The sequence below is a fragment of the Cervus canadensis genome, chromosome 15 (assembly GCF_019320065.1).
Source record: "Cervus canadensis isolate Bull #8, Minnesota chromosome 15, ASM1932006v1, whole genome shotgun sequence".
Taxonomy (NCBI): Eukaryota; Metazoa; Chordata; class Mammalia; order Artiodactyla; family Cervidae; genus Cervus; species Cervus canadensis.
The window spans coordinates 73625558-73648584 of NC_057400.1; the positions used below are offsets into that span (position 1 = coordinate 73625558).

A 23027-nucleotide genomic window follows, 5' to 3' on the forward strand; every position below is an offset into this window, starting at 1 on the left:
ACGGTGATGGTGGCCTTGTAGAATGAGCTTGGAAGTGTTCCTTCCTCTGCAATTTTTTGAAAGAGTTTTAGAAGGATAGGCATTAGCTTTTCTCTAAATGTTTGATAGAATTCTCCTGTGAAGCCATCTGGTCCTGGGCTTTTGTTTTGGGGGAGATTTTTTATCACAGCTTCAATTTCAGTGTTTGTAATTAGGTTGTTCATAATTTCTATTTCTTCCTGGTTCAGTCTTGGAAGATTGAACTTTCCTAAGAATCTCTCCATTTCTTCCAGGTTATCTATTTTATTTCCATATAGTTGTTCATAATAGTCTCTTATAATCCTTTGTATTTCTGCATTGTCTGTTGTAACCTCTCCTTTTTCATTTCTAATTTTGTTGATTTGATTCTTCTCTCTTTTTTTCTTGATGAGTCTGTCCAAAGGTTTGTCAATTTTGTTTATCGTCTCAAAGAACCAGCTTTTAGTTTTATTAATCTTTAGTATTGTTTCTTTCATTTCTTTTTCAGTTATTTCTGCTGGGATATTTATGATTTCTTCCCTTCTACTAATTTTGGGATTTTTTGTTGTTGTTGTTCTTGTTTTTACAGTTGTTTTAGGTGTAAAGTTATGTTGTCTATTCGATGTTTTTCTTGTTTCTTGAGGTAGGATTGTAGTGCTGTAAACTTCCCTCTTAGAACTGCTTTTGCTGCATCCCATAGGTTTTGAGTTTTCATTGTGTTGTGTTTTCATTGCTATTTGTTTCTAGAAATTTTTTTATTTCTCTTTTGGTTTATTCAGTAACCTGTTGGTTATTTAGAAATGTGTTGTTTAATCATCATGTGTTTGTATTTCTTACGGTTTTTTTCTTGTAACTGATATCTAGTCTCATAGCATTGTAGTCAGAGAAGATGCTTGATATGATTTCCATTTTCTTACATTTACTAGGTTTGATTTGTGACCCAAGATGTGGTCTATCCAGGAAAATGTTCCATATGCACTTGAGAAGATGTATTCTTCTGCATTTGGATGGAATGTCCTGAAGATATCAATGAGATCCTTCTCACCTAATGTATTATTTAAGACTTGTAGTTCCTTATTAATTTTCTGTTTTGATGATCTGTCCGTTTGTGTGAGTGAGGTGTTAAAGTCTCCTACTATCATTATGTTACTATCAATTTCTCCTTTTATGTCTGTTAGTGTTTGTCTTATGTATTGAGGTGCTCCTATGTTGGGTGCATAGATATGTATAATTGTTATGTCTTCCTCTTGGATTGATCCCTCGATCATTATGTAGTGTCCTTCCTTATCTCTTGTTAATATTCTTTATTTTAAGGTCAATTTTGTCTGATATTAGAATAGGTACTCCAGCTTTATTTTGCTTCCAATTTGTATGGAATATATTTTTCCATCCTCTCACTTTAAGTCTATAGGTGTCTTTAGGTCTGAGGTGGGTTTCTTGTAGACAGCATATATGGGTCTTCTTTTAGTATCCATTCAGCCAGCCTGTGTCTTTTGGTTGGAGCATTTAAAGTAATTATTGATATGTATGTTCCTATTGCCATTTTCTTAATTGTTTGGGGTTAATTTTGTAGATCTTTTTCTTCTCTTGTGTTTCTTGACTATATAAGTCCTTTTAACATTTGTTGTAAAGCTGGTTTGGTGGTACTGAATTCTCTTAACTTTCATTTGTCTGAAAAGTTTATTTCTCCATCAATTTTGAATGAGATCTTTGCTGGGTACAGTAATCTTGGTTGTAGATTTTTCCCTTTCAGTGCTTTAAATATATCCTGCCATTCCCTTCTGGCCTGCAGAGTTTCTGCTGAAAGATCAGCTGTTAAGTGTATGGGGTTTCCCTTGTATGGTACTTGTTGCTTCTCCCTTGCTGCTTTTAATATTCTTTCTTTGTGTTTAGTCTTTGTTAGTTTGATTAGTATGTGTCTTGACATGTTTCTTCTTGGGTTTATCCTGTATGGAACTATTTGTGTTTCTAGGACTTGATTTGCTATTTCCTTTTCCATGATGGGGAAATTTTCAACTATAATCTCTTCAAAAATTTTCTCATACCCTTTCTTTTTCTCTTCATCTGGGACCCCTATAATTTGAATGTTGGTGCATTTGATATTGTCCCAAAGGTCTCTGAGATTGTCTTCAGTTCTTTTCATTCTTTTTACTTTATTCTGCTCTTTAGAAGTTATTTCCACCATTTTATCTTCCAGCTCACTGATTTGTACTTCTGCTTCAGATATTCTGCTATTGATTCTTTCTAGAGCATTTTTAACTTCAGTAATTGTGTTTTTGTCTCTATATGTTTATTCGTTAATTCTTCTAGGTGTTTGTTAATTGATTCTTGCACTTTCTCCATCCTGTTTTCAAGGTTTTTTATCATCTTTACCATCATTATTCTGAATTCTATCATTATTCTGCCTGTTTCCTCCTCATTTATTTGGACTTCTATGTTTCTAGTTTGTTCCTTCATTTGTGTAGTATTTCTCTGCCTTGTCATTTTTTTTAACTTACTGTGTTTGAGGTCTCCTCTTCCCAGGCTTCAAGGAAAGTTAGATTCTTTCCTTGAAGAATGTTGAATTCTTTCTTCCTTTTGGTTTCTGCCCTCCTTAGTTGGTCCATTGGTTTGTGTAAGCTTCAGTATAGGGTGAGATTTGTGTTGAGTTTTTGTTTGTTTGTTTTCCTCTAATGGGCAAGGCTGAGCAAGGTGGTAATCCTGTCTGCTGATGATTGGGTTTGTATTTTTGTTTTGTTTGTTGTTTAGATGAGTCTTCCTGTACAGGATGCTACTGGTGGTTGGGTGATGTCTGGCCTTATATTCAAGTAGTTTCCTTTGTGTGAGTTCTCACTATTTGATACTCCCTAGGGTTAATTCTCTGGTAGTCTAGGGTCTTGGAGTCAGTGCTTCCACGCTCAGGGCTTGATCTCTGGTCAGTAACGATAATTCCATAATTCCACAAGTAGTTTGTTATGGCATTAAGTGAGATTAAAACAAATATCCAAAAATGAGAAACCAAAGATGAAACCCAGACAAATAGCAGTTACAGAGTCAGGCAAATAATAATTAAAATAATGGAATATACACATACACATATACACCCATAAGCAAAGTCGAAACAGTCCAACAAAAATAAAGTAGATTGACTCAAAGAACAAAGAAAATCAAAAATTTTATTTACCAGTTAAGAAGCTAACTGGCAAAACTAACAAGCACAAATTGGAAAACAAAACTAAAGCAAGGTGCCAAGTGGGGAATAAAGCAATGAAAACAAAACTAGCAAATATGTTGAGAGGAAAAAGAAGAAAGAAAGAATAGATATGCAAAGTTAAAGAGGTAGATGAGGAAGATTTATACACATTAAAGATTAACTGCAAGGGGGAAAGAACAGTAGGAAAGACAAACAAAGGAATACATGTAGAAAGAATACAATAGGTTTAAAAAAAATTTTTAATTAAAATTATTAAAAAGAGAAAAGAACAAAAAGAAAGAAAAAAGAAGGAAAAAAAAGGAAAACTCTACAGAACTGCAAAAGCCCAGTGTAGAGGCAGAGGTTTATAACAACAATAAAAACGTGACTGAATATACACACATACATATACACCCATAAGCAAAATCAAAACAGTCCAACAAAAATAAACTAAAATAGATTGACTTGGCAAACAAAGGAAACCAAAAATTATATCTACCAGAACAAAACTAACTAAAGCACAAACTGGAAAACAAAACTAAAGCAACTGGAGAATAAAGCAATGAAAAGAAAACTAACAAATATCTTGAGAGGAAAGGAGAGAAAGTAAAGAAAGAAAGGATAGATATGCAAAGTTAAATAGAGGTAGATGAAAAAGATTTATATACATTAAAGATTAACTGTAAGGGGAAAAGAGCAGTAGGAAAGGCAAATAAAGGAATAAATGTAGAAAAAATAACAATAGGTTTAAAGTATTAAAAATTAAAATTAAAAAAATTGAAAAGTAAAAATAGGGAAAACTCCACAGAACTGCAAAAGCCCAACATAGAGGCAGAGGTTTATAACAGCAATAAAAAATGTAACTTAGAAAGAAAAAAAACTTAAAAGCTTAATTGGATTTCTTGGTGCCCCTACAACAGAAGGGGAAAAAAGGAGAAAAAAAATCCAAAAAATCTACAGAACAAGTCAAAACATAAGAATAATAAATGTTTTTCTCGAGTCACTGCTGTCAGAGTCCTTTCCCTCGCTGGGAGTCACAGTCCACCTCAGCTCCCTAGGATGCCCTCAACACTGTGCTGGTCTCTGGACCTGCTGTGGGGGCAGCTCAGACTCTAATCTGGTCCTACTCCTGTGTGTTCTCTCCTCCAATGTCACAGCTATCAGAGCTAGTGCATTTTCTTTTGTGGGAGCTCTCAATGACCTTTTATAGATTCAATGGACACAGAGTCTGCCTAGTTGATCGTGTGGATTTAATCTGCAGCTTATACAGCTGGTGGGAAGGTTTGGGGTCTTCTTCCTCAGTCACACTGCCCCTGGGTTTCAACTGTGGTTTTATTTCCACCTCTACATGTGGGTTCTCCACTGAGGTTTGCTTCTGAGGTTGCCCTGGAGGACTTGGGTTTGCCCCCATGAGGATCAGGTGTGGAAATGGTGCAGTTGCCTGGGTCTCAAGGGTTCTGGCAGCACCAGGTACTCAAGGGGGATGGCAGCTAGGACAGCAGGAAATATAGTGCTCTATAAGAGTATGGCAACCAGTATTGGCCAATATGCTCCAGTGTTCTTGCCTGGAGAATCCCCCATCCTGACAGAGAAGCCTGGCAGGCCACAGTCTACAGGGTCGCAGAGTAGGACACGACCAAAGCAACTCTGCGTGCATAGATGCAAGACATTTTTACCCTGTGGCAGCTCTGCCCCAGTGAGAGTTGAGCGTGAAGGTGGCTCAGCTGCCTGGCTCGTAGGGACCCTGGTGGCATCAAGTGTGCAGGGACACGGACTGCCTCCGCTGCAGGAGTTATGGCCCTATCAGAGTCTTCTTTCAAGCCTGTTGTAGCTGGTGATCAGGCCTCTTTGGCCAGTCTTTGTAGCTCTGCCCATTCAGACACTTGGAGGGCTCCCTTGCCTGGGGTCCTTCTGTGCTGTTCCGTGTGTCAGGCACATAGAGGGGCACCTGGGTGGGGTCCTCTCTGTAGTTCAGTGTGTAAGGCGTTTGATGGGCCAGCCTCTCTATTGTTCAGCTGCCGATGCTGACATGTGTGGAGAGAGAGGTGATGGTTCCACCCACTACACTTGACTCAGCAGTATCACCTTGCTTCCATGGCTGCCTGGCTTTCCTCCAAGGGCATTTCCCATCGCAATCTCCTCTCTAACATCCCCTCGATCCCTCTCTCAGTCAACAGCAGCTCTTCCCCTGGGATTGCTCCACAATACCTAAACTCCAGCTCCCAGCCTCTGCGCCTTCCAGGGGACCTGTGTCCCTACCCGGGGTATGTATAGCTGCAGCAAGGACTGTCTGATTCTCATCCCATTTAGGCTGCCACAGAGCAGCTGTTTCACTCTCAGCCTTAAAAGTTTCCCCTCTGACTCAGACAACTGCCCCAATGTGGGGGATCGGAACCCTGCTTCAGTTCCCCCACCCACCAAGGGCAGGTCCAGTCCTACTAACATTCCTGTTTTTCCCCCTAGTTCCTTCGTCCTACCAAGTTTTGCGTGGTTCTATATATTCTTTTCCACTGGTCAGGTACTCCTATCCACTCTCAGTTGGTATTCTGCATGTACTCCTGTGTCTGAAAGTGTATTCCTGATCTGTCCATGGAGAGAGATGTGCTGTACGCCCACCATCTTGTTCTCTTCCTGACTGCTTTTTAAAATTTTTCTTTATCTTTGGCGAGGTTGTTGGGGGTACGGACTAGACTGACTGCTCAAGATAAGAGACTGACCTTTAGCCAGGGCTAAAATTAGGTCAGGACAATATTTTTGAGAAATATTTCATGAATCACTAAGTCTCCTGGATTCATAAGTTGATATTTTTAATCACACTTTGAAAAAATTTAGCCAATATTTCTCCAAATATTTTTTCTTCTCCTAAACTCCACTTAACATAGTTGTTAAGCTGCTTGATGCTGCCTCGCAGTTTATTCATATATTCTTTTTTTCTCAAACATTTTTCTCTCTTTGATCTTCAATTTGGATAATTTCTATTAACTTGTCTTCAAGTTCTCTGATCCTTTCTTTCTGCTGTGTTTAATCTTCATTTAAGCCCACTCATAAAATTGATTTTTAAAATGTTATTTCTCTCCTAAAATTCCCCATGTCTTCATATTTGTATATGTCTGTTCCTATTTCTGTAACATAGTTATTGTATCATTCAGTCACTCAGTCATGTCCAACTCTTTGCAATCCCATGGACTGCAGCACACAAGTCTTCCCTGTCCTTCACCAACTCCCAAAGCTTACTCAAACTCAAGTCCATTGAGTCATTGATGCCATTCAGCCACCTCGTCCTCTGTCCTCCCCTTCTCCTGCCTTCAGTCTTTCCCAGCATCAGGGTCTTTTCCAACGAGTTGGTTCTTTGCATCACATGGCTGAAGTATTGAACCTTCAGCTTCAGCATCAGTCCTTCCAATGAATATTCAGGATTGATTTCCTTTAGGATGGACTGGTTGGATCTCCTTCCAGTCCAAGGGACTCTGAAAAGTCTTCTCCAAGACCACGGTTCAAAACCATCAATTCTTCAGTGCTCAGCCTTCCTTATGGTCCAACTCTCACATCCATACATGACTACTGGAAAAACCATAGCTTTGACCAGATGGACCTTTGTCAGCAAAGTAATGTCTCTGTTTTTTTAATATGCTGTCTAGTTTGGTCATAGCTTTTCTTCCAAGGAGCAAGTGTCTTTTAATTTCATGGTTACACTCACCACCTGCAGTGATTTTGGAGCCTAAGAAAATAGTTTGTCACTGTTTCCATTGTTTCCCCATCTATGAAGTGATGGGACCAGATCCCATGATCTTCATTTTTTGAATGTTGAGTTTTAAACCAGCTTTTTCATTCTCCTCTTTCACCTTCATCAAGAGGCTCTTTAGTCCCTCTTTGCTTTCTGCCATAAGAGGGATGTTATCTGCATATCTGTGATTGCATATCTGCGATTGCTGATATTTCTCCTGGGAATGTAGATTCCAGCTTGTGTTTCTCCCAGCCTGGCATTTTGCATGATGTACTCTGCATATAAGTTAGATAAGCAGGGTGAAAATATACAGCCTTGACATACTCTTTCCCCAATTTTGAATAGTTATTTTAAATTCTTATTCAATACTTTCAATATCTTGTTTGCCTATTTATCTCTTGATTTTTTTTTGCTTCATTTATATGTCATACATTCCTATTTCTTATGTCTGATTTATGACTGTATACTGGACATTATGAATGATGTATCATAGAGACTCTGGATTCGTTAATTTTCACATGAAAACTATTCAGTTTTGTTTTAGTAGGGAGTTAAGTTACTAGCAGATCATTTTGATTTAAGGCTTTTTTAGAGTAGGCCTGAGCTTCCCTGGTGGCTCAGTGGTAAGGAATCCACCTGCAATGCAGGACATGCAGGTTTGATCCCTGAGTCAGGAAGATCCCTTGGAGAAGGAAATGGCAACCCACTCCAGTATTCTTGCCCGGGAAATTTCATGGACAGAGGAGCCTGGCAGGCTAGAGTCCATGGGATTGCAAAGGGTCAGACACAGCTTAGCAACTAAAACAACAGAGTGAATCTATTTTAGGTTAGCCTTGCATCCTGGGGCCAGGACCTGGATTCAATGGAAAGCCCCAGATATTTACTGACCTCTCTAACACTGCTGCTATCATTCACTCATGCAGTTGTGTCTGACGCTTTCCAATCCCATCAACTGCAGCACACCAGGCTTACCTGCCCTTCACTATTTACTGGAGTATGCTCAAACTCATGTCCATTGAGTTGCTAATGCCAACCAACCATCTCATTCCCTGTCGACCTTTTCTCCTCTTGCCTTCAATCTTCCTCAGCATACAGGTCTTTTCCAGTGAGTCAGTTATTCACATCAGGTGGCCAAAGTATTGGAGCTTCAGCTCTAGCATCAGTCCTTTCAATGAATATTCAGGACTGATTTCCTTTAGGATCGACTGGTTTGATCTCCTTGCTGTCCAAGGGACTCTCAAGAGTCTTCTCCAACACCACAGTTCGAAGGCATCAATTCTTCAGCTCTCAGCCTTTATATTTTCCAGCTCTCACATCCATACATGACTATTGGAAAAACCATAGCTTTGACCATATAGACCTTTGTAGGCAAAGTAATGTCTCTGCTTTTTAATATGCTGTCTACATTTGTCATAACTTTATTTCAAAGGAGCAAACGTTTTTTAATTTCATGGCTGCAGTCACAGGCCACAGTGATTTTGGAACCCAAGAAAATAATGTCTATCACTGTTTCTATTGTTTCCCTATCTATTTGCCATGAAGTGATGCAACTGGATGCCATGATCTTCGTTTTTTGAATGTTTCATTTTAAACCAGCTTTTTAGCTCTCCTCTTTCACCTTCATCAGTTCCGTTCAGTTCAGTTTAGTCACTCAGTCGTGCCCAACTCTTTGTGACCCCATGAATCGCAGCACACCAACTCCCGGAGTTTAGTCAAACTCATGTGCATTGAGTTGGTGATGCCATCCAACCATCTCATCCTCTGTCGTCCCCTTCTCCTCCTGCCCCCAATCCCTCCCAGCATCAGGGCTTTTTCCAATGAGTCAACTCTTCGCATGAGGTGGCAAAGTACTGGAGTTTCAGCTTCAGTATCAGTGCTTCCAATGAATACCCAGGACTGATCTCCTTTAAGATGGGCTGGTTGGATCTCCTTGCTGGTTGGAGACCTAGATGGGCTGAGCTGGACTGGAGAGTCCAGTCCAAGGGACTCTCAAGAGTCTTCTCCAACATCATAGTTCAAAAGCAACAATTTTTCGGCACTCAGCTTTCTTCACAGTCCAACTCTCACATACATACATGACCATTGGAAAAACCATAGCCTTGACCAGACGGACCTTTGTGGGCAAAGTAATGTCTCTGCTTTTTAATATGCTATCTAGGTTGTTAATAACTTTCCTTCCAAGGAGTAAGCGTCTTTTAATTTCATGGCTGTAGTCACCATCTGCAGTGACTTTGGAGCCCAAGAAAGTAAAGTCTGACACTGTTTCCACTGTCTCCCCATCTATTTCCCATGAAGTGATGGGACCAGATGCCATGATCTTAGTTTTCTGAATGTTGAGCTTTAAGCCAACTTTTTCACTCTCCTCTTTCACTTTCATCAAGAGGCTTTTTAGTTCACCTTCATTTTCTGCCATAAGGATGGTATCATCTGCATATCTGAGGTTATTGATATTTCTCCTGGCAATCTTGATTCTGGTTTATGCTTCATCCAGCCCAGCATTTCTCATGATGTACTCTGCATATAAGTGAAATAAGCAGGGTGACAATATACAGCCTTGACACACTCCTTTGCCTATTTGGAACCAGTCTGTTGTTCCATGTCCAGTTCTAACTGTTGCTTCCTGACCTGCATACAGATTTCTCAAGAGGCAGGTCAGGTGGTCTGGTATTCCCATCTCTTGAAGATTTTTACACAGTTTATTGTGATCCACACAGTTGAAGGCTTTGGCATAGTCAATAAAGCAGAAATAGATGTTTTTCTGGAACTCGCTTGCCTTTTTGATGATCCAGTGGATGTTGGGAATTTAATCTCTCATTCCTCTGCCTTTTCTAAAAGCAGCTTGAACATCTGGAAGTTCACGGTTCACGTATTGCTGAAGCCTGGCTTGGAGAATTTTGAGCATTACGTTACTAGCATGTGAGATGAGTGCAATTGTGCGGTAGTTTGAGCATTCTTTGGGATTGCCTTTCTTAGGGATTGGAATGAAAACTGACCTTTTCCAGTCCTGTGACCACTGCTGAGTTTTCCAAATTTGCTGGCATATTGAGTGTAACACTTTCACAGCATCATCTTTCAGGATTTGAAATAGCTCAACTGGAATTCCATCACACCCACTAGCTTTGTTCATAGTGATGCTTTCTGAGGCCCACTTGACTTCACATTCCAGGGTGTCTGGCTCTAGGTGAGTGATCACACCATTGTCATTATCTGGGTCATGAAGATCTTTTTTGTAGAGTTCTTCTGTGTATTCTTGCCACCTCTTTTTAATATCTTCTGCTTCTGCTAGGTCCATACCATTTCTGTCCTTTATTGAACCCATGTTTGTGTGAAATATTCCCTTAATATCTCTAATTTTCTTGAAGAGATCTCTAGTCTTTCCCATTCTGTTGTTTTCCTCTATTTCTTTGCATTGATCACTGAGGAAGGCTTTCTTATCTCTCCTGGCTATTCTTTGAAACTCTGCATTCACATGAGAATATCTTTCCTTTTCTCCTTTGCTTTTCGCTTCTCTTCTTTTCACAGCTATTTGTAAGGCCTCCTCAGACAACCATTTTGCCTTTTTGCATTTCTTTTCCATGGGGATGGTCTTGATCCCTGTCTCCTGTACAATGTCAGGAACCTCCATCAATAGTTCATCAGGTTCTCTGTCTATCAGATCTAGTCCGTTAAATCTATTTCTCAAAAAAAAAAAAAAAAAAAAAAAATCTATTTCTCACTTCCACTGTATAGTCATAAGGGATTTTGATTTAGGTCATACCTGAATGGTCTAGTGGTTATCCCTACTCTCTTCAGTTTAAGTCTGAATTTGGCAATAACAAGTTCATGATCTGAGCCACAGTCAGCTCCAGGTCTTGTTTTTGCTGACTGTATACAGCTTCTCCATCTTTGGCTGCAAAGAATATAATCAATCTGATTTTGGTGTTGGCCATCTGGTGATGTCCATGTGTAGAGTCTTCTCTTGTGTTGTTGGATGAGGGTGTTTGCTGTGACCAGTGCGTTCTCTTGGCAAAACTCTATTAGCCTTTGCCCTGCTTCATTCTGTACTCCAAGGCCAAATTTGCCTGTTACTCCAGGTGTTTCTTGACTTCCTTCTTTTGCATTCAAGTCCCCTATAATGAAAAGGAGATCTGTTTTGGGTGTTAGTTCTAAAAGGTCTTGTAAGTCTTCATAGAATTTTATTCAACTTCAGCTTCTTCAGAGTTACTGGTTGGGGCATAGGCTTGGATTACCATGATATTGAATGGTTTGCCTTGGAAATGAACAGAGATCATTAAGTCTTTTTTGAGATTGCATCCAAGTACTGCATTTCAGACTCTTTTATTGACCACGATGGCTACTCCATTTCTTCTAAGGGATTCCTGCCCACAGTAGTAGATATAATGGTCATCTGAGTTAAATTCACCCATTCCAGTCCATTTTAGTTCGCTGATTCCTAGGATGTCGACATTCACTCTTGCCATCTCCTGTTTGACTGCTTCCAATTTGCCTTGATTCATGGACCTAACATTCCAGGTTCCTATGCAATATTGCTCTTAACAGCATCAGACCTTGCTTCTATCACCAGTCACATCCACAACTGGGTATTGTTGTTGCTTTGGCTCCATCCCTTCATTCTTTCTGGAGTTATTTCTCCACTGATCTCCAGTAGCATACTGGGCACCTACCGAGCTGGGGAGTTCCTCTTTCAGTATCCTATCATTTTGCCTTTTCATACTGTTCATGGGGTTCTCAAGGCAAGAATACTGAAGTGGTTTGCCATTCCCCTCTCCAGTGGACCACATTCTGTCAGACCTCTCTACCATGACCTGACCATCTTGGGTGGCCCCACACAGCATGGCTTAGTTTCATTGAGTTAGACACGACTGTGGTCCTATGATCAGATTGGCTACTTTTCTGTGATTATGGTTTTAATGTTTCTGCCCTCTGATGCCCTCTTGCAACACCTACCGTCTTACCTGGGTTTCTCTTACCTTGGACATGGGGCATCTCTTCACAGCTGCTCCAGCAAGCGGAGCCGCTGCTCCTTACCTTGGACAAGTGGTATCTTCTCACGGCCTCCCCTCCTGACCTTAAACATGGAGTAGTTCACCCTCATCAAGAGGCTCTTTAATTTCTCTTCACTTTCTGCTATTAGGCTGGTCTCATCTGCATATCTGAGGTTATTGACATTTCTCCCGGCAATCTTGATTCCAGCTTCTGCTTCATCCAGGCTGGCGTTTCGCATGATGTACTCTGCATAGATGTTATATAAGCAAGGTGACTCCTCCCCCAATTTGGAACCAGTCCATTGTTCCATGCCTGATTTTAACTGTTGCTTCTTGACCTGCATACAAGTTTCTCAGGAGGAAGGCAAGGTGGTCTGGTATTCCCATTTCTTCTTTTCCACAGTTTGTTGTAATCCACACAAAGCCTTTAGTGTAGTAAATGAAGCAGATGTCTTTCTAGAATTCTCTTGCCTTTTTTTACGATCCAACAGATGTTCGCAATTTGATCTCTGGTTACTGCCATTTCTAAATCCAGCTTGTCCATCTGGAAGGTCTCAGTTCACATACTGTTGAAGCCTAGCTTGAAGAATTTTGAGCATTACCTAGCTAGTGTGTGAAATGAGGGCAAATGTGTGGTAGTTTGAACATTCTTTGGCATTGCCCTTCTTTGGGATTGGAATGAAAACTGACCTCTTCTAGTCCTGTGGCCACTGCTGAGTTTTCCAAATTTGCTGGCATATTGAGTGCAGCACTTCCACAGCATCATCTTTTAGGATTTGTGATTCCATGGACTGTAGCATGCCAGGCTTCCCCGTCCTTCACTGTTTCCCAGAGTTTGCTGAAATTCACGTCCATTGAGTCGGTGATGCCATCCAACCATCACATCCTCTGTCATCCCTTTTCCTCCTGCCTTCAATCTTTCCCAACATCAGGCTCTTTCACCTGGTGGGACACAAATGCCAAATGTTTTCCCCCCAGTACCAGACACCTGTAAGGCAAATTCAAATCTCTGTGGCTTCCTCCTTTCTGGGATTTTCCCCCTTTGAAAATCTACCAAGGTATATGTTTGTGTACTTGTACCTTCACATGCTATATACATTAGTAATATTTTTTACAAGAAAAATGTGATTTCATGTTGGCACCCAGTTTAAAACCCCTCAGGGGATTTCTGATGGCCCCAGACCAACTCAGATCGCCCCTCCAGCTCCTCTCTTCTGACCATGACACCAGCCACAGAGGTTCACACGTTGACTCCCTAAATGAGATGATACCAGCTCTCACTCCTCCTTATATCCCCTTCTCCCTCCTTCTACATGGGTAGCGCTGCTGGTTCCTCAAGCTTCAGTTTAAGGACCATCTCCTTGTCGAGGCTTTTCCTGGCCACCAAATCCCTCCTCCATCTTAGGTGCTCTTTGCTGTGTTCTCACAGTCACAAGGGCCCCCTCCCCCGCCTCCACCTCTGCAACAGCTCTCGTTACACCAGCGTGCAGTGCCCAGTGAGCACCTGAAAAGTGGGAGCTGTATCTTCAACCTTAAATCCAGCCCCAGAGTAGTTCTGAGAATTTCCAAAATGAACAAAGCCCCTGACATCCTACCTGTTATGGTTAGTGCTTCTTGGGCAGCTTGCCTGCCAGATCCTGCCTGAGGCAGTTCCCCGAAGTTGGGGACCTAGAAAAGGCCTAAATGCTCTCCTGAGAACCTAAAGAATCAGCTGCACCTGGACCCAGCTCCTCACTAGATAAGATGTTCAGGTAAAGTTCTTCCTCCTGTCCAGGCCTGCTGCTTGTGTCAGATGAAGGGGTGGAACTTCGAGCTCTAACCATCTACTCTTCCTAGACAGAAAAACTGAATGACAGACCAGGGGGTTTTAAAGAAGAGAAGGAAAAGTTTATTGTGTTGACCTTATTTTCATTACAGTACCAGAAATTCATTCTCAGTTCATTTCAGGCGCAGAGGGCTCTGCAGACATTTAGTGCCCCAGTGCTGGTTCCAAAGCAAGGGGCAGCACCCAAACCTATGGTGCATTTCATAGAGCATGGTTACAATAAAATAGAAGAGTTACAAAGGGTTTTTTTTAAGTACATAGTTTCTTTAAAAATTCTAATATTTTTGTTTTTCCATGTTTACCTTATTATTACCAAAAACAAGTGACTGGAAAACATGGTACTTGATATTCTTGTCTCAAATTGTTGACCTTAGGTTAATGTATTTTGCTATTTTCATTTTAAAGAGGAAGTATACCCATTTCTCTGAGGAAATCTAAAAGGTGACAAGTAAGGCGATGGATAAATTACAGGTGGGATGAAGGCTCTGCTTCATACCCTAACTCATGTCCTACTTAAATCTGCCACATTTGGCCTCTGTGCTGTGAGGTCACTGGAAAAGGCTCAGGAGATGGCCTTACTTCTGGACTACCTCTGAAGCTGATTTCCTGATTTGTTTTTAAAAAATTGTCAGCACTCATGACACCCTGACGGGGAGAGATCCTCCAGTCAGTGCACTGACTCAGCGCCACCCAAAAGTCATTTCTGCATTAGACTGAGAGATCAAAGACCAAATAATGAAAGAGGAACTGGTATCCTCCAGATACTCTGAAACAGCAATGACAACCTGAGTTAATGATGTCTACATTTGGTGAACTCTGTCAGGTTAAAGATCTTTCCTCACTATATCAAGACTGAGAAAATAGGAATTTAAATTAAAAAGCTTATCCCACCAGACTAGATACTTAACAGCAATATTCAAGTTGATTAACCCACAAAAATGTCCCCATAAAATCAAATATTTAAAAAATTATTAAAATTACACAATGGAATATATATTTAAATAACTTTGCACACAATGCACCCTCCATTTGTTGTTACCAAGAGAAATTTTCCATTACATATCTTTACCAAAACTTTAATATTTCCATGAAATTTGATACTACAGTACTAACATCATTTTATTCAGAAAAACACACTAGATGTTCCCTTGGAACTCTTAAATTGAATCACTTTTTTAACCATTCATGACAATTGTAGGGGGAAAAAAACTGCTTTCAAGTACCTAAATTTACTCACGAGGCAGGTGTGGGGGAAGAGGAATCGCACTTGTGAGGGTGGTGTCTGGCTGGCTCCATGTCACAGTGTCAGTATGATGTAATTCCCAGTCAAAGGAAATAGATTTTCCTTCCTCCCAGTCTCTTCTGGAAGCTGCACTGTTGTCCCTAGCCATCAGGGACTCTGCAACCAGATAATCATTGTTTATTCCATCAGAATCTTAAGAAGGTTCGTAATAGGAAGTCGTGAGGACAGCAGAGGAAACTAAGCTCCATTCTTAGAACTGCTTCTTAATGTTTATAAAACCTTTGCTCTCCCCGGAGAGCTGAGCTCACAAAATAGATGGGCTTATCAGATGCGTGTGCACTCTGAAATGCCATTGAGAGAGATTCCACACTTTATCAATTGTATGGAAAAATAACACACCATCATTCTCAATGTCCTACAGATAGAGGACCATTTTAAAACAAAACACAGGCATGCCCCAACAGCAGATTGTGTTACACACATTTTGACCTCAATCAAATATCACTGTTCACAGAACATAAGAAGTCACACTGCTGCATTTCATTCTGACATGTCACATTATTTCGTATCACTCTGGCACTGATTAAGACAAGTTTTCTATTATGGCATGATGAAAGAAAAAAATTCATGACATATACACGATGGTTAAAAACAACACCCTGTGAACAGTTTCCAGAAGCTTCGACTTTTCAGTGAAATCAATTCATGTTTCTTAGGAAAAAAATCTACCAATCTTTTCAGTCACAATTTGCTTTCATACAGTAGAAACAGCAGACAAAGCTGACCAAGACCAAATTTTAGTGGCAGCATCATTTCCTAGGGTGCTAGAGATTCATTTTGGAAGATCTTATGCCACATGAACCAAGAATTCCTGGCATGAGGAGGAGGGACTGAGGCCATCTCAGAAGCAAGCTGGGTCTTGCATATTTAGATTCAACTATTAATAAGACTTAAATCCAGGGTGGTAAGGGGCAATGAAAATACACACTGCACAGAGAATAGATTTCACACTGCACCTTCCTCATACAGAATACGCATGAGAGACCAGGCAAAAAGATGTGGAAAGGTGCCCTGTTCCATGTCCCAAGGGAACCAGCATTTAGAAGGCATATCCCAGTGACTTTAGTTATTTCCTGCTCAATATCCCAGAAAATAAACTGGAAAAAAAGCACAACTGTGCCCATGGTTTATAGACACAAGTGGTGGCGGCAGCAGCTTCTCTGAAGGCTTAAATTAAACCTCAGACGAAGCTGAGCAAATGTCTTTCATCCTCATTGATTCTATCCCTTTAGCTGCTACTACTAGTAGAGGAGCGGTGTTGGGGGTGGGGGGAGGGAGAGATCACATTACCGCCTTTGTCAACAGCAACAACTCTAAGGGACCTTTTTAGTCTTGGATCAATTTATCTACAAGTCCCTCCTCCCCAGTTTTTACAAAAGCAAACTCAAAAGCTCCTTCAGACTTACAGACTCCTGAACTAATGCTTGGTATTTGTCCTAAGACACTGGAAGGAGGCACAGTCCACGGAGTGCTCTGCTGCTGTAGCCTGCAGCCTGGGGAGATGGGGAGCAGGACCTGCTGTCTCTCACAACCGGAAGACTCCTCTGGGCACCTCCCAGCCCTGCCCACCCAGCAGGAAAGGCTGCTGGGGAAGGGCTGTTCTGGGTTGCTAAAGACACAAAAAGCCATGACTCATGAGTCCAACTTGCTTCAAGAAGCAACTCTGTGGAGTCAGAACAGGGTTGGGGGGGACGCTGGCAACGTCTGCCAGCTTAAACTAAAAGAACTACAGAACAGTGTATAGAAAAACATGAATTACACAATCAAAATCTCTCCTGGTCTCAGATCTGGGAGTCTTTTGGAGAGAAAAGACAAAGCCAACTTCCCCTGGGTCTGAGAGACAAAAATTCTGCAGAGAAGCAGCGGGTAAATGACGTGGTGACCTTCCTGAGGGAGTTCTCAACCCCTCAAGGTGGATCACGAGAGGGGCTTACTATGGCTGTATCCAGTAAGGAAATAACAGACTTCTTTTAAGAAAGTGGGAAGAGAAAGCAAAGACTTTTGCAAATACAAAAACTGCTTACAAAACAATTACTTAAAAAGTTCACTGGGGCTGGGTGCAGAATAAGAATAATGTCTTCATTTCATATTAGTCACAATGGTTCTGACGGTGTATAAAAGAGAAAGGCCAATTTCTGGTTTTCCTCATGACCCCACCCCCAACACTCCAGAGCCCTCCTACTGCTGCTATTTTCCCGACCCTCAACCCCAATCCACCCCCCATCCTCTCCCCAAATTAATTTGCCCCGAGCTTAGCCTGAAAACACATGATTGTTCGTTGGGTTTCAATTTAACAATGAACCTGATGCTGGGGAAGGGCACAGAGCCCACGGGCGCAAACCCGGTGATGCTCGGACAGGCGCCGCCGCCCCATCCACTATCCGCCCGGACGGGTGGCCCCGGTTGCAGACGGAGCTCCGCTGCGCCTCCCCGCGGACTGAGGTAAGGAAGGGCATGGCGGCTCCGGTTAGTGGCCTCGTGTGACACTGCAGCACATGTGGGCTTGTTCTTCTTCCAGTTGCTTTTGCCATCTTCTCTTCTGGTGAGAGGCCTGCTCTTCATAGAGTCCCCCAGAGATCAGTTCCTTGTCTTCCTCTGAGGTTGGAATCTAGTAGCGAGCCTTAACCCCAGAGATCCAGAGCTGCCAGCCCGCGGGAGTCAGGATGAAAGGGCAGCACTCCTGCCCAGTCGGTTCATCAGCAGTTGTATAGACAGATTGGAAAAAACTAGCATTTAATAGAAAAAGTGTTTTTCAAATGGTGTGATTTCCTATCCTCCTCTGGAGATCATAATTCCTCATGTGTCTGAGGTCCTATGGAAAAGGAGAGCAAGTGGAGAAAAAATGGATCACTGTCAAGTTATAAAGTACAGACTGGGCATTTTCTGCTACTGAAAGCTATTATTTGTGCTCCACCTTCACTGTATCTCTCTTTTTTAATTTTTAGGAGCTTTGGTTTAGTGTGTTTGTGTCATATTTTGAAAGCAAAAACAAAAAAGACATTTTTATTTTCAAGAACACTGAAACTAACTGTATACCCCTACTCCCTCTAAATTGTTTTCACAAGTACAATATTTACTTCTAGTAAAAATGCACATATATTTAGTCAGGATTCTTCTTTTTTCACTTAATAACGTATAAATTTTCCTCTGTAGCAGTGTAATTTACCATTTTCTAGTCTTGGGTGTTTAAACTATTTTCCAATGCCTTAAAAAAAAAGATAGTAAAATAAATTTCTCCAGGTATATAACTTCTTTATTGTATTCAATTATTTCTTCTAAGGTAAATTCTCAAGAGAGGAATTGTTGAGGATCTAAAACTTTAATGAATCCTGATGACTGATTTACTGCCTTTTAACAAGGATTTTTCTAATGCACACAGCTACAACAAGATTCACCCAGAAGAGTTTCACCACCATCTTCCCCAACAAATGGCATAATCACCAAAGGTTAAAGTGTTAGTTGCTCAGTCATGTCCAACTCTTTGTGCCCCTATGATCTGCAGCCTGCCAGGTTCCTCTGTCCCTGGAATTCTCCAGGCAAGAACGGTGGGGTGGGTAGCCATTCCCTTCTCCAGGTTATCTTCCTGAACCAGGGATCAAACCTGGGTCTCCTACATTGCAGGTAGATTTTTTTACCATCTGAGCCACCAGAGAAACCCGGCATTACCAATATGTACACTCTTTTCTATGTGGTAATAGTAATGCCCGAGTCCTTTAACTTGATTACCGTTTCTTCAAATTCATTTATTATTTGTGCTTTTGTCTTATTTAAACAGTATGTCTACATTCTTTACCCATTTATTTATGAAAATCCTTAGGTTTTACTGATGAATTTAATTATTTTTATGGTGAATATCCAACATTTCAGCTGTGATTTTAATATCATTTAATATCAGTCTTCGGGATTTTAATATCATTTAATATCAGTCTTCAGGATGTTTAGGTGAATCACTCAAGATCCATTTCTATAATTGCTTTTTTAGAATTAGTTTTGAGCTGAATAAATTAAAATCCAGAGTGAAGCTTATTAAAGGTTTATATAAAGTCACTTTTTGTATTCTAACAATTTTTTTGGACTGGCTACCACTCAAAATGTACACATAGTAGAGAAACCAGTGTATGTCATGTATCACAAAACTCATAAACCTAAACAATAATAATCACAAAGCACTCTTTCTTCAAAAAAAGAAAGAAAACAAAAGAAGGAAGGGAGGGAGGGAGGAAGAGAGGAAGAAGGATGGGAGAAAGAAAAAGAAAAAAAGGCAGCAATTACATTAATAAATACTGTCTAGAAGCCCAACTGACTAAACAAAGTGAAAAATATAGACTACCAGAGGTCACGATGGAAGACTGAATAACTGATTCTTCTTGTTCTGACAAGATTCTGTTTCTGCAACAGAAATCAGACAGGCCAAGAAGTACCTACCTAAAGCCAAAGACCTGTACATACCTTCTCGGCTTGCCTCCTTTGCTGTCTTGTCTCCATACAGTGCTCCCATTTCCTTCTCCTCCTGAAAGCGGTGCTGTAGCTGTTTGATCTCCTGATCATAGTCCTGCCACTCTGGGACAATTCGAACAGCGGCCTCCAGCTTGGGCTCTTTGGTCATTGGATTATTACACTGTGAAAATCAAAATTACATACTTCAGCCAAGTTAAAGGAAGGGTATGTTATATAGCATTCAGAGGTGTTTCTCTTCTTGGGTTACAGGTCCTAACTGGACAAAAGGAACAATGGTATGAGAAGCAATGTGGGAGGGGCTGCACAAAGCTTCTGCAAAGAAGTCGTGGAGCGCTACTGGAAGGCAGAAAGAGAAAGTCCGTTTGGAAAAACTACAAGGCACAGAGTGATCTGGAAGACAAATGGTAACTTCACGGATTCTAAATAGTGAAAACAGCCCCATCAGACAATAGAGGATTTGCCTTCCTGCTGAGGTTACTGTAAGAAGTCCTGCAACCCCCAAATTACACAATTACAGAGAAAGACCAAATTATCTAATAATACATCAGACTGGACTGAATGCAGAAACAGCCACAGACAACTTACCAAATCAATTGTTTTTGCCCTTTTCTTAGAGGCATCATCACACCACGTTTCACACCAAAGCCATTCTTGAGGGAGTGATTTAATTGGCACCTGATGGATCATGTTATTGGGCAAATCCTATTCAGTAGAGAAGATAAAACACAAGAATCTGTGAAGTTCTCGGGGAATAAACAACAAGGTCCTACTATAGAGCACAGGGAACTATATTCAATATCCTATTATAAAACATAATGGAAAAACATGAATAAGAACATATATTATATCTGAATCACTTTGCTGTATAGCAGAAATTAACACAACATTGTAAATCAACTATGCTTCAATAAAATACAAAACAGAATATTTAGAAATAAAGTGCTAGGGGATATTTAAATAAATGAACAGCAAATTAGGGGCTCATCACATATCACATGCCAATCACAAAATTTTAAAACAGAAAAGAGTCCTTAGCAAAAACTGTAAAGCACCTACAGTATTTATTTATGGCGTTTTTAAAAGCCAAAGTTTAGATGATCCATAAAACACCTACCCATAAGAAGCACCTGAAAAACTTTAGGCTAAAACTCACAAATAGTCTGCTTTCTCCTTGGAAGGAAAGCTATGAAAAACCTAGACAGCAAATTAAAAAGCAGAGACATTGCTTTGCTGACAAAGAACCACATACATAGTTAAAGCTATGGTTTTTCCAGTAGTCATGTATGGATGTGAGAGTTGGACCATAAGGCTGAGCGTTGAAGAACTGATCCTTTCAAATTGTGGTACTGTAAAAGACACTATGGACGGAGGTTCATGACATTGTACAGGAGACAGGGATCAAGACCATCCCCATGGAAAAGAAATGCAGAAAGGCAAAATGGTTGTCTGAAGAGGCCTTACAAATAGCTGTGAAAAGAAGAGAAGTGAAAAGCAAAGGAGAAAGGGAAAGATATACCCATTTGAATGCAGAGTTCCAAGAATACCAAAGAGAGATAAGAAAGCCTTCCTCAGCGATCAATGCAAAGAAATAGAGGAAAACAACAGAATGGGAAAGACGAGAGATCTCTTCAAGAAAATTAGAGATACCAAGGGAACATTTCATGCAGAGATGAGTTTGATAAAGGACAGAAATGCTATGGACCCAACAGAAGCAGAAGATATTAAGAAGAGGTGGCAAGAATACACAGAAGAACTGTACAAAAAAGATCTTCATGACCCAGATAATCATGATGGTGTGATCACTCACCTAGAGCCAGACATCCTGGAATGTGAAGTCAAGTGGGCCTTAGAAAGCATCACTACGAACAAAGCTAGTGGATGTGATGGAATTCCAGTTGAGCTATTTCAAATCCTAAAGGGTGATGCTGTGAAAGTGCTGCACACAATATACCAGCAAATTTGGAAAACTGAGCAGTGGCCACAGGACTGGAAAAGGTCAGTTTTCATTCCAGTCCCTAAGAAAGGCAATCCCAAAGAATGCTCAAACTACTGCACAATTGCACTCATCTCACACGCTGGTAAAGTAATGCTCAAAATTCTCCAAGCCAGACTTCAGCAATACATGAACCGTGAACTTCCAGATGTTCAAGCTGGTTTTAGAAAAGGCAGAGGAACGAGAGATTAAATTGCCAACATCCACTGGATCATCGAAAAAGCAAGAGAGTTCCAGAAAAACATCTATTTCTGCTTTATTGACTATGCCAAAGCCTTTGACTGTGTGGATCACAATAAACTGTGGAAAATTCTGAAAGAGTTGGGAATACCAGATCACCTGACCTGCCTCTTGATAAACCTATATGCAGGCCAGGAAGCAACAGTTAGAACTGGACATGGAACAACAGACTGGTTCCAAATAGGAAAAGGAGTATGTCAAGGCTATATATTGTCACCCTGCTTATTTAACTTATAGGCAGAGTACATCATGAAAACACTGGGCTGGAAGAAGCACAAGCTGGAATCAAGACTGCCAGGAGAAATATCAGTAAACTCAGATATACAGATGACACCACCCTTATGGCAGAAAGTGAAGAGGAACTAAAAAGCCTCTTGATGAAAGTGAAAGAGGAGAGTAAAAAAGTTGGCTTAAAGCTTAACATTCAGAAAACTAAGATCATGGCATCTAGTCCCATCACTTCATGGGAAATAGATGGGGAGACAGTGGGAGCAGTGTCAGACTTTATTTTTTGGGGGCTCCAAAATCACTGCAGATGGTGATTGCAGTCATGAAATTAAAAGACGTTTACTCCTTGGAAGGAAAGTTATGACCAAACTAGATAGCATATTAAAAAGCAGAGACATTACTTTGCCAACAAAGGTCCATCTGGTCAAGGCTATGGTTTTTCCAGTAGTCATGTATGGATGTGAGAGTTGGACTGTGAAGAAAGCTGAGCGCCAAAAAATTGATGCTTTTGAATTGTGGTGTTGGAGAAGACTCTTGAGAGTCCCTTGGACTGCAAGGAGATCCAACCAGTCCATCCTAAAGGAGGTAAGTCCTGGGTGTTCATTGGAAGGACTGATGCTGAAGCTGTTCTCCAATACTTTGGCCACCTCATATGAAGAGCTGAGTCATTAGAAAAGACCCTGATGCTGGGAGGGATTGGGGGCAGGAGGAGAAGGGGACGAACGAGGATGAGATGGCTGGATGGCATCACTGACTCGACGGACATGAGTTTGAGTAAACTCTGGGAGTTGGTGATGGACAGGGAGGCCTGGCGTGCTGCGATTCATGGGGTCGTAAAGAGTCGGACATGGCTGAGCAAATGAACTAAACTGAACTGAACTGAAAAAACTCGTGAGGGTCCCTTGAATAGCACGGAGATCAAACCAGTCAATCCTAAAGGAAGTCAACCCAGATTATTCATTGGAAGGACTGATGCTGAAGCTGAAGCTCCAATACTTTGGCCACCTGATGCAAAGAGCCAACTCATTAGAAAAGACCCTGACTCTGGGAAAGATTTAAAGGCAAAAGGAGAAGCAGATGGTAGTGGATGAGATAATTAGAT

At 40.9% G+C, this 23027-nt stretch overlaps 1 protein-coding gene across 1 annotated transcript in view; it reads right to left on the reverse strand.

Moving 5' to 3' along the window:
- Positions 1-13743: 13743 nt before the first annotated feature.
- The window catches only part of UGGT1 (UDP-glucose glycoprotein glucosyltransferase 1), a 112400-nt gene continuing 103116 nt past the window's right edge, over positions 13744-23027 (reverse strand). Inside the window, exons 39-41 of the mRNA XM_043487693.1 lie at positions 20050-20166; positions 19456-19624; positions 13744-17818 (exon numbers count right to left, since the gene is read on the reverse strand). Coding sequence (XP_043343628.1) covers positions 17793-17818; positions 19456-19624; positions 20050-20166 — 312 coding nt within the window. The 3' untranslated portion in view covers positions 13744-17792. The remainder of the gene's footprint in view (positions 17819-19455; positions 19625-20049; positions 20167-23027) is intronic.